The sequence below is a fragment of the Mirounga angustirostris genome, unplaced genomic scaffold, assembly GCF_029215605.1.
Source record: "Mirounga angustirostris isolate CCGP_5_RB_7025 unplaced genomic scaffold, mMirAng1.0.hap1 SCAF_12, whole genome shotgun sequence".
Lineage (NCBI taxonomy): Eukaryota > Metazoa > Chordata > Mammalia > Carnivora > Phocidae > Mirounga > Mirounga angustirostris.
This window is the reverse complement of record NW_026991720.1, coordinates 71,195,498-71,207,966: the sequence shown is the minus strand read 5'-3', so window position 1 is coordinate 71,207,966 and position 12,469 is coordinate 71,195,498. Positions and strand designations below refer to the sequence as shown.

Below are 12,469 nucleotides of genomic sequence, written 5' to 3'. Positions count from 1 at the left end.
TTTGTTTTTTGACAGCATTATAAAAGAACAAAACTATTCATTGGGCCCTATTTTTATTTTTATTAAGGCAAAAAATGTTATGTATTCTTTTATTTTCTCTAAATAGGGATCCTCAGTTCCTGAATTAACACATTCTGATGCTTACCAAACTAGAGAAATATGTTCCAGTGGTAAGTTATATAAATTTCTGACCTTTTTGTAGTACTTACTTAAAAAGTATTTGTTTCTTTGTAGTAGTCAGTGGTGGTTTTCTTTATTTTAGATTCTGGATCAGACTGGGGTCAAGGAATTTATCTTACACAAAGTCAGGGGTTTGACACAGCATCAGAAGACCGAGGAGATGAAGGGGAAGGTTCAACAGATTCATTTCCAAAGAAAATAAAGGTACTGAAAGACAAAATATCTTTTAGTGAAACTTAGCCAGTGTGGTTTCTATATTGAACACAGCAGTTTATTAGAACTTACGTAGTAAGATTCTCCTCAGAGAGAAAACATAACATTCTCTGAGGAGAATCTTACATAGCAAGAAGGAATCTTGGGGATCTGTTTAGTGTTATTCCTGTATTTTGCAGATAATAAAGTACAATATATTTAATAATTTTTTGTCTAAAGATTTTTAAAAATAGTTTTTATTCCTGGGATTTTTGAGTGCTAAAATTATTAAAGCAATCTCAAGAACTAGAATTTATCTCTTATTTTTTTGGCCAAATTTGTGGTTAATCATTAATCCAAGAAGAGCCCATTAGATAAATAGAAGGAACTTATAGGTGAGAACTACACAGAGTCATAGACTGTCTTCTGGATTGGCTTACCCCTCCATAAGAAGGCAACCAGTAATGGTAGCCTGGTGTTTTCTTCTTGCAGTGGCTCTTCTACGTCAATCTAGCTAGATATAGCTACCTTACTTAAAATTTGTTTCTTTGTATGTCTGTCTTTGAAGAAGTTGTCAGAATTCTGGCCTTTGGGTTTTCATTTCTAGGGATTACTGAGAGCTGTCCATAATGAAGGCATGCAGGTGCTTTCCCTCACTGAGTCTCCCTATAGTGATGGAGAGGACCATTCTGTTCAGCAAGTGTCAGAATCTTGGCTAGAAGAAAGAAGAGCTTATCTCAGTACAATCTCATCTCTTAAGGATTTAATTACGAAAATGCAAGTGCAAAGAGATGCCGAGGTACTCAATATTGTGCATCTTAATAGTTTTATATAATTTTTATTAATAGTAAGGCACTTTACAGATTCAGTTGTCTTTTATGATGTAATTACACATGAATTACTATGTATCATTTAAATGCAACAAGCCACACACTTGAAAGCAAATCCATACTTTACTTTTGGGTTCTACTATTCATTTTGGTTGGTAGATAAATACCATTTTTAGAGTTTTTTAAAACATGCTTATTTGAAAACTAACTTTTGTTTTTTTATACTCTGCTAGGTTTATGATGGTTCCCAGTCTCATGAGAGCCCCCCAGACTGGCGAGGTGAACTCCTGCTTGCTCTTCAGCAAGTTTTCTTAAAGGAGCGCAGTGTTTTACTAGCTGCATTTCAGACTGAGCTGACAGCTCTAGGTACTAGAGATGCAGTTGGATTATTAAACTGTTTGGAACAGAGAATACAAGAACAGGTATCAAAATAAAACTTTGAAACAAAGAATGCTTTTTAATAGTAATAAGCAAGTGAGTTATTGATTACTTTTGGAGAAGGTCTGAAAGTTAAAATTTTAACAGGAGCCACTAAGAATATTAGAAGAAAATTATTACCTTAAATGTTTTATCTTATGTTAGAAAATAAGCAGGACTGCAAATTAAGGAGCTATTCATCCAACTTAGGAAGTTAGAAAAGAGAAACAGAGTAAGCCCAAAGAAAGTAGAAGTAAGCTATGGTCAGTTCTTGTTGTCTGCCATAGTTAGATTCTGTGAAGTTGCTGTGGATGCTGAGCCACTGCTACTAGGGAAAATACACGGGTAGGTTCCTGTGAACCCCTGGTTATGACATTTGTCAACCAATCAATACATAATTCTGTTTTGTATGTGTTTGTTTAAAGATACCTTTTTTACTAGGTATTTCTGATTCATTAACGTTGAACTCATGGCCAAGAGTACTATGTAACTCACACCTAAATGAAATTTATCACATATGGTCTCTGCATAAAATACAGCCTTCTTGTGATGAGTAACACTAGGTAGTTCTTCATCTCTGTGCTTAGGGACCATTCTAAACAGCAAAGTCACCAATAAAGAGCATAAAAGTTCAAAAAAACAGCACTGAATAGATGGCAAAAAGGAGACCGTTTGTAGTATAAGAGATGAAAGAAAACAGCAGAACGGCACCTAGTTCCACTTCAGCTGCTACACTCAGGTGGCAGCTTAAGTATTTTGCCCCTCTTGGCATGTTTACAAATGACTGTCAGAGCACCTCAAGTGTTGATTTGGGGTTACAGATAAATTTTAGTGAATAGGCAGATTCGTAGATACGCAATCCACAATTAATGAAGTTCAACTGTAATAAAGAAAAATGAAGTTAGTGAAATGTGGTATGTTGATACAACAGAGAAGATAAAAACATAAGAGTTTCTTCTTTGAAAGGATAATAAACTTTTCTGGAGAATCGGTTAAGGAAAAAGGTAAAGCACATTTTTATAAAAGTTAGGAATGAAAATGGGATCATAACTGAAGATAACAGATATAAAATAATAGAATATTATGAATAATTTTATATAAATTCAAAAACTTGGGTGAAATGGACAGATTTCTAGAAAAATAATCACTTCTACAAATTCATTCAGGAAGAAATAGAAAACCTGAAAAGTCCTATAACTAGTAAAAAAAAAAAAAAAGAAAAGAAAAATCAAATTCATAGTTAAAAGACTACTAACAACACTTAGTGCCCAGATCTTCATTTTTAACTACATTCTCCATTAAAGGGAGCTAGGACTCCTTAGAGAAATGATTGATTCCTGGGCTGGAGCAGAGGGACATACAAGATGAACCTGGAATATCTTGTTTTGCTGACAAAGACTTTCTCAGAGAATGAAAGGGAGATGTCAAAAGATCACAGAAGCCAACTTGAAGGAGTTCCCAGCGTCCACATTTAGGACAATTGGAACATCATACTAAATAATGGTAGTGACAGATTATAAACCAAAGAGTAAAATAAGAACTCATGAATTCATACTAATATAAATAAATGCATAAAAATTCTTTCTTGCAATAGAATGCCAGAGAGTAGATAGAAGAAATGATGAAGCTAGATCACCCTTTATTAAGCATTATAGTAATAACTCAAGCAATAACTATATAGTGGAAAACCTTACAGATACCAGTGGTCAGAATTAATATCACCAGTAATAGAACAAACTAGATACCATGTACTTCCTGATATGAAGTACACTACCTCACTTTTGTGCGTAACTAAAATCTACTCACAAGCATATATTAGACCAAAACAAATTGAGGCCACTATGTATCTATCAGAATGGCCAAAATAAAAATTAGGGAAATACCAAGTGCTGGTGAGGATGCAGAGAAATTGCATCTCATACGTTGCTGATATGAATGTAAAATGGGAGAGTCACTCTGGAAAATGAACTGGCATTTTCTTATAAAGTTAAATATACACTTACCGTATGACCTAGTAGTCACACTCTCATAGGTATTTATCAGAAATGAAAACTTAGGTCTCCGTAAAAATCTGTACAAGAATATACATAGCAGTTTTATTTGTAATACTCCAAAACTGGAAACAACCCAATGTCTTTTGACAAGTAAATGGATGAACAAATTAAAGTACATCCATACAATGAAATACTACTTAGCAGTTAGAAAGGAACGGACTGTTGATACCCTAAACTTCTTATATGTTATATAACATTTGAAATGACAAAATTATAGTGATAGTGAACAGATCAGTGGTTATCAGGGGTTATGGCTGGGGAAAGGATGTGACTACAAAGGAGTTTCTTTTTTTTTTTTTTTTAAAGATTTTATTTATTTATTTGAGACAGAATGAGAGAGAGAGCACATGAGAGGGGGGCGGGTCAGAGGCAGAAGCAGGCTCTCTGCCAAGCAGGGAGCCCGATGCGGGACTCGATCCAGGGACTCCAGGATCATGACCTGAGCCGAAGGCAGTTGCTTAACCAACTGAGCCACCCAGGCGCCCACAAAGGAGTTTCTTTGTGTTGATGAAACAGTTCTGTATCCTGACTATGGTCATGGTGACTCAGACCTACACATGTGATAAAATTTCGTAGTACTATACACCAGGAAAATGAATGAATGTGTGTCAAAACTAATGAAATTTCAGTAAGCCTTGTGATTTAAATAGAATCGTACCAATATCTAAACCTAGTTTTGATAATGTACTATAGTTATGTAAGATGTGATCATCAGAGAATACTGGCTGAAGGGCAAATGGGAACTAATAAGTTTTGTACATAAAATAATAGTATCGTAGTAGATTAATTTCTACTTTTGATAATTGTACTGTGGTTTGTAAGGGAATGTTCTTGTTTTTAGGAAATATACACTACAGTTTTTAGGGGTAAAGGAGCATCTGTCTGCCACTTATCTTCACACATTTTGGAAAAGAAAAATAATGATGTATATGTGTGTAGATACACACGGAGATAAGAGAGTGGTAAAGCAAATGTGGTTAACATTTAGAGAATTTGGATGAATGAAATAATGGGGATTCCTTGCACAAATTTTGGAGCTTTTCTATAGGTGAAATTATGTCAAAATATGAAATAAAAAACAGTTTAAAAAAATTTACCCACAAGAATTACACTAAGTTCAAATGGTTTTACAGGTGACGTCTAGCATACATTCAAGGAATCACTAATTGCAGTCTTAAACATATGCTTCCCATTGTTGGATGACTGGGGGAATGCCTTGTGCTTTTTTTAAGAAGCTAATATAACCCTGTTATCAAAGTCAGACAAAGATAATGCAAGAAAGAAAACTTATGGGCCTGTTTTATTCATGAACATAGATGCAGAATTCCTAAACAAAATATTAAACCAAATCCATGTATATTTTTTGGAGACACAGTCACCTTACACTTATCCAGGAATGCAAAGGTAGCATACCATTAAAAATAACTTGTGACTCGTTATTTTAACGAAGGGAAAATAAAACAAAGAAAAGCCTATTATCAGATAACTTCACTGGTGAATTCTACCAGATGTTTAAAAAATTAATACCAGTCCTTCACAAACTCTTTTAAAATTAAGAGAAGGGAACACTTCCCAACCCATTCTATAAGGCCAATATTGCCCTGATTCTTTTTTTTTTAATATTTATTTATTTGAGAGAGAGAGAGAAAGCACGTGTGAGCAGAGGGAGAGGAAGGGAGAGAATCTCAAGCAGACTCTATGCTGAGCTCGGAGCCTGACAAGTGGCTCAATCTCACAACCCTGCGATCATGACCTGAACCGAAATCAAGAGTCAGACACTTAACCGACTGAGCCACCCAGGCCTCATCATTGCTGATTCTTAAACCACACAAAGACAGCATAAGGAAAGGAGCTACTGACCAAATATCCAGTGAGAATAAAACAACCACTGGAAAAATGAACAAATGATAAAAATAGGTGCACAAAAAAAGTATCCGATAAATATATGAAAAGATAAATGTACTGTATACTTCATACTATGAAATACTATATAACATTGAAAATGATTGTGAAATAGAGCTGTATGTGTCAACCCAGATGGTTCACCAACATGAAATTCACTTAAATTCATTAAATGAGGGCGGCTGAGTAGCTCAGATGGTTGGGCGTCTGCCTTCGGCTCATGTCATGATCCCAGGGTCCTGGGATCAAGTCCCGCTTCGGGCTCCCTGCTTAGCAGGGAGCCTGCTTCTCCCTCTGCCTCTCTCTCTCTGTCTCTTATGAATAAATAAATAAAATCTTTAAAAAAAAATTAACTAAATGAAAAAGGCAAATTACACTAAGGTGAATACACCGTATGATGCCATTTATATAAAGTTTTAAAACATGCAAAACAGTACTGTATTTGCTTAGGATACATGTGTGTATATGACATAATATACAGAGCACATGAAAATAACACCAAACTTAGAAGTTGAGTGTTAAGTATTTCTCAAGCAGGTGGTGCAGAGGAGGTGTTAAGGGAGTTGTATAGAGCTGATAGGTGCTATTTCTTAAGCTCTGTACATGAGTGTTTATTATAGTCTTATTTTGTTGTATGTGTGAAAATTTTCAAAGTAAATATGAAGATTAATAATTAAAAAGTAAATCCTAATGAACAGGAAGAGAAAATTAAGATCTTTACAAAATTTCAGCATGTATGTTCCATTTTTTTTTCAGACTTCCTGATTGTTAATATTACTGTCTTTACAACTCTCTTCACTTGATTTTTTGCTTTGCATTATTACAGAGTATTGAATATCAAGCAGCTATGGAATGCCTCCAGAAAGCAGACAGAAGGAGTTTGTTATCTGAAATTCAAGCACTGCATGCTCAAATGAATGGTAGGAAAATGGCTCTGAAAAGAGAACAAGAAAATGATCAACCAGGCCAAGGTATGCTGTACGTCAGGCTCACATGGTGGCAGCAAATAGGTTGAAATATTTCACTCTATTTCCCTTTTTTGTATTATTATTCATTTAAAACACATTTTCTTTTAGTCACGTTTTCTTCTCATTCTCCTATAATGGAAATAATCTACATTAATGACTCTGGGAATTAAAGGATTGTCCAGTTGGTTTTTAAACAGATATATTTAATTTAAAATGAACAGTATTGCTTTGATCAGGCTGTTTAAAACAAGCCCATTAAGTTCATTATCTTTTTTTGTTTTGAAGTTCTTTGTGAGGATAACCACCTAAAAGAAAAAGAAATCTACAATGAAAGTAACTATTTCTTTTTTAATCCTTTTCTTATTGTAAACTATAATATACATAGAGAAAAGTGCAAAATGCAAAAATACACAGTATAACAAATCTTTAAGTGAATATTTATGGAAACTTTACACATGTCAAGTACCTCAGAAGCTCCTCCCAAACACACTACACTGTGGCGACCTAGAGGTAACCATTATCCTGATTATTCTTTAGTCTGACTACCTATTTGTGTATTCCTAAACCCATGTAAGTTTGAAGTTTACCTGCTTTTGAACTTTGTTATTCTGTATATATTTGTATCTTGCTTCTTCTACCTCTCCATAATATTTTTTTAAGTTACTGCATTTATCTCCAGTTCATTTGCTTTTGTTACTGTATAGAATTCCCACAATTTAGGGGCGCCTGGGTGGCTCAGTTGGTTGAGCGACTGCCTTCGGCTCAGGTCATGATCCTGGAGTCCCAGGATCGAGTCCCGCATCGGGCTCCCTGCTCGGCGGGGAGTCTGCTTCTCCCTCTGACCCTCCTCCCTCTCATTCTCTCTCTCTCAAATAAATAAATAAAATCTTTAAAAAAAAAAAGAATTCCCACAATTTATATATCCATTCTGTGGTTGAATGTTTTGGGTTATTTCTATTTTTTAGCTATTACAACCACTGCTGTTCTGCACATTGTTATACTATGTTATACTCTGTTGCTGCTGCATACATGCATGAGTTTTCTGGGTATATATACCCCCAGGGGTGGAATTGCTGAGTCATAGAATACATCATTTCACATTTATTTTGTAATCCAGAGCGGTCCTATCAATTCGTATGCTTACTAGCAGAGTATGAGAGTCCTGTTGCTTCACTTACTTGTCGATAGTTGACATTGTCAGACCTTTGTTGCCAATCTGGTGGACACGCAGTAGATTGTTATTGTGGTTTTAATTGTGTAATTTTAATGTAATTTCTCTAATTACTGAAGTGGTTTCATTCTTTGTCATATGATTATTGGCTAGCTGGATTTTTGCCTTTGTGGTATGCTTATTCTTGTATTTTCCCCACTTTTTGGTAGGGCTGTCTGTGAGTTCCGGATGGAAATCAGTAGGGATTAAAGTACAATCTAATTTTCATCACATCTAGTGAAGAGACATTCTGGTCTTCAGTTTTGTTTGATATAATGGTAGAAACACCTATGCTTTTACAAATTTTGGGAAAGTTACACCATAGTCTCACATTTGTCATTGAACAACTAAAAAATTTAAATATTTTAAAATATCTCAGAGAAAAGAGGTGTAATTAGATCACAAGTATATCTTATATTTAGATGTAAGATTAATTGAAGATTATTTTTAGAGAATTGATTAGTATTATTTTACTTTGTTATTGTTAAATAGAACCCCATTGAAAATACATAGATACATATTTATATTTTTCGATCCTTAGCTTCTTCTAAGAAATAGTTTTAAAAGCTTAAACTAACTTGGGCGCCTCGGTGGCGCAGTGGGTTGTGCATCCAACTCTTGGTTTCGTCTCAGGTCATGATCTCAGGGTCCTGAGATAGAGTCCACGCTCAGCACAATCTGCTTGGGATTCTCCCTCCTCCCTCTGCCCCTCATGCTTGTGCTCTCTCTAAAATAAATAAATCTTAAAAAAAAAAAAAAAAGCTTAAACTGACATGATTGTCTTCTAAAGCCAAAGTTATTCCTTTTTCTTAACATCAGTGAATTGTAATATAAAGTGATGAACTTTGATAAAATTTTTTAAGTTGAAAACACATTCAAGGTAGAATGGAGAAACAAAAGAATAGAGTAAAAATTACTCCCTTGGAATCTCCTGCATCCTAAAATAACAGCTGTTATTATCTGCAGACCTTTATTAATATGCCATATGTATACAAGTTTATATTTTTTGCAAAAGCAGGCTCCTGATGCATATTTCATAACACTTTTTTCATTTATTATACTTAGGGATTTAAATATTTTCACTTGTTTTCATTGTAACAGACCTATAGCAGGGGTTTGGTTTGTGCTTAAAGAACAAACCACAATCGAAGCTTCTAGGACAGTAAAGTTCCTAGGGACTGTCTGCGAAGGAATGCTAAACAAAACCAGCAAGCCGTGCTCAGCACTGTAGTCATGGTTACATGCCAGAGTCCTGCAAGTGCTTTGTGTGGCTGTCAAAAACCTTTGGCATTTTTTAGCGGGAGCTCTTGAAATTCTGCTTGAGCAAATACACACTTCTATATATAGTATTTGTGAACACCTGAAGTTTCTTTTAGTTCATGTCTTGCATTGATTAAATATTCTGTTAAACTGTTATCATCCTTATGTATTTATGGTTCTGAAATCTTGACCATTAGCACTATGAGGAAAGTATTCATGATACGTATTTATATAAATTGCCAACTTTGGGACTGTGATCTCTTCACATTTGCTTTGTAGTAATCTCCTAAATTAAAAATCAGTTCTCATCAATAAAATATTTATAAACCAAATATGAGTTGCAAGATCATAATTTAAGTATTAATAATTTTCCATTTAGAACTCTTGGAGTATAATATACAGCAGAAGCAGTCTCAGATGCTGGAGATGCAAGTGGAGCTCAGCAGTGTGAAGGACAGAGCAGCAGAACTGCAGGAACAACTGAGTTCTGAGAAAATGGTGGTTGCTGAACTGAAGAGTGAACTTGCACAAACTAAATTGGAACTAGAAACAACACTCAAGGCACAACATAAGCACCTAAAGGAATTAGAGACCTTCAGGTATGTCAGGCTTCCTTATTATAAACCTATTTGGGTGAAGGAAGTGAAGGAATTTTGTCACAGACATTGTGCAGATCTTATAACAGCATGACATTATATATAATGTGTAAATAACTTGAAACTTTGTTATTTATAGGAAAAATTACAGTGGAAAGGAAAAACTCCAAATTTTTCCAAATGATAAATTCATGATTAGGTATTGGCATATTCTCTACTGTGGGTTCAGTTCTATTGGAGACTTATTGTTGTATAAGATATATAACTTTGACTAATATTTTACCACCAAGTAATTTGAAGTGATATTTATGATCTCAATAGAATTTGTGGTTCATCTACCTAAAGTGTACAAAATGTTTTAAAATACAATGCTTGTGAAAAGGATAAATTGTTGGTATAAATAGTGAGATATTCTGCTTGCCAAGGACACATTACAAAGACAGTCATTCTTTATTTTGAACAGTGGTTATTCCCATGTTCAGTAAAAGACAAAGGAAAATTTTTATTAATGTTATTTTGTAAAAATAGTTTACAGTGCTAAATAATAGTTAATAGTGGCATTGCTAGAAACGGTTAATTTGAAATAAACCACAGTCAGAAATCTTTAATCTTTACATGGCTTATATTTTCCTATTAACTAGTTTATAATATACCTCCACTTCTCAGTGGAAGCTCTCTCTTTCTCTCAGTATAAACTCGGTTAAAGTAATTTTATGAAAGTTCGATTGTCTCTGATTTAGGTTGGAAGTTAAAGATAAAACCGATGAAGTACATTTGCTTAATGACACATTAGCAAGTGAACAGAAAAAATCCAGAGAGCTCCAGTGGGCTTTGGAGAAGGAGAAAGCCAAACTAGGACGCAGTGAAGAGCGGGATAAAGAAGAACTTGAGGTATTGTTACCTTTGTCTTTACGTGTCTGTGGAATATCCAGAACAACAGAAGAGGGAGAGTCTCAAGACTTTCCTCTTTCTGAAATGTCAGGCTTAGACTCTTTATGAGGTACAGTAAGTTGTTCACTGTATATGGAATACTATTATGTTATCTAAACATTATCTATCTAGGAAATGCTAATGGTGTGATGCAGTTTTGTTTGGCTACATCCAGGGGTGCATACAGACTGTTCTGCTACGGTGTGTGTTTGGGGAATTTGAGTTCGTGCATATACAATTTGATAAATAGGGCATCCATTTCAGTTTAACTCAAAGTAGTCTTGGTTCTTGTTTTCTCCCAGGGAAGGGGAACAGTGACACCTCTCTGGCAGCAGGAGCCCTCACTGTTACATTTTTTAAAAACTGAAAATGAGTCCCTTCATTCTGGGCTGTGTTCCAAAGAGGCACAGCTCACAGCTCAGGGCGGGTTGTACTCTGCACCCACAGTGCCCACATTAGTGGTAGCCCCACTGGCTCAGAGCTCTTGTTCCATCCACACATGGTGCTCCCTAGCTGTATGCTAAAAAACTAAGTAGCTGGCATTTCTGCCCTATTAAATTTTGTTTTGTTTTGTTGGGTTTTTTTTTTTTTTTTGAATGTCCATCTTGGTAGCCTTCAGGCATAGTGAGCTCTCTGCCTGGCAAGGACATGATATCCCCTCGGGTACTGATTACTATTTTTTATCATTACAAATTTGTGTAAGTTTTGAGTAGTTTGTCCCTAACCCTGCTTTTCCCCATAAGCCCTATTATTTTCAATATGTGACATTGAACAACATGAGGCTTTTCAGGAGCTCCTGTCACATTATATTGGAATATTTGTATTTTTAAAAGTCATTATTTCTAGAAGGAATATACCCTGCTTCATATTCCTTGAGTAGGCATGATTAATGTTTGGAGAGAAAGTATCATTTAGCTTATCTATCTTTTGTTCATAGTCTTTGATGAAAATCATCTGGCTATCCAAATAATTATGCTTTAACCACTGAAAGTTTAAGTTAATAAACTGGATAATCAATTCTATTATCAAATACTACCAACTTAGTATTAATAAAGTAGAATTATAGTATACTTACAAAGAATTCTTAATATTAACAAATTCTTAAATTCAACTTTCTTCTACAAGGATTTGAAATTTTCACTTGAGGGTCAGAAACAAAGGAATATCCAGCTAAATCTACTGTTGGAACAACAGAAACAACTACTAAATGAATCACAGGAGAAAATAGAATCGCAAAGAGTGCTACATGATGCCCAGTTATCAGAAGAACGAGGTCGAAACTTAGAGCTTCAGGTACTTCTTGAATCTGAGAAAGTTCGAATACGGGAAATGAGTAGTACCCTGGATAGGGAGCGGGAATTGCATGCTCACTTGCAGAGCAATGATGATAGTGGGCAGCCTCGGCCCTCCCTACCCTCTGAGGACCTCCTTAAAGAGCTACAGAAACAGCTAGAGGAGAAACACAGTCGCATAGTAGAATTGTTAAATGAGACCGAGAAATATAAACTGGATTCTTTGCAAACAAGACAGCAAATGGAAAAGGATAGGCAGGTTCACAAGAAGACGTTGCAGACAGAACAAGAGGCCAACACTGAGGGACAGAAAAAAATGCATGAGCTCCAGTCCAAAGTGGAAGATCTTCAGCGCCAGCTGGAAGAGAAAAGGCAGCAGGTTTATAAGTTAGACCTTGAAGGAAAGCGACTGCAGGGAATTATGCAGGAATTCCAGAAGCAAGAACTACAACGAGAAGAAAAACGAGAAAGTAGAAGAATTCTCTATCAGAATCTTAATGAGGTAAATTAACACTGTTTTAAAATATTTTTTAAAAGAACACTACAGCCCTTTGAACATACAATTTTGATAGTGGACTAAATTATTTAAATAGTTAAAAACAGGGTGCCTGGGTGGCTCAGTTGGTTAAGCGTCTGCC

The 12,469-nt window shown here is 35.2% G+C and overlaps 1 protein-coding gene across 16 annotated transcripts in view; it reads left to right on the top strand.

Moving 5' to 3' along the window:
* AKAP9 (A-kinase anchoring protein 9) overlaps positions 1-12,469 on the top strand; it is a 199,005-nt gene that overhangs the window by 170,453 nt on the left and 16,083 nt on the right. For 12 of the 16 annotated variants that reach the window (XM_064575277.1, XM_064575283.1, XM_064575281.1 and 9 more), the window contains 9 exons: positions 107-170; positions 263-384; positions 980-1,171; positions 1,436-1,624; positions 6,402-6,546; positions 6,829-6,876; positions 9,393-9,612; positions 10,350-10,500; positions 11,665-12,333. In XM_064575277.1, coding sequence (XP_064431347.1) covers positions 107-170; positions 263-384; positions 980-1,171; positions 1,436-1,624; positions 6,402-6,546; positions 6,829-6,876; positions 9,393-9,612; positions 10,350-10,500; positions 11,665-12,333 — 1,800 coding nt within the window. The remainder of the gene's footprint in view (positions 1-106; positions 171-262; positions 385-979; positions 1,172-1,435; positions 1,625-6,401; positions 6,547-6,828; positions 6,877-9,392; positions 9,613-10,349; positions 10,501-11,664; positions 12,334-12,469) is intronic. The other 4 variants (XM_064575280.1, XM_045864743.3, XM_045864741.3 and 1 more) reach the window with 1 other exon arrangement.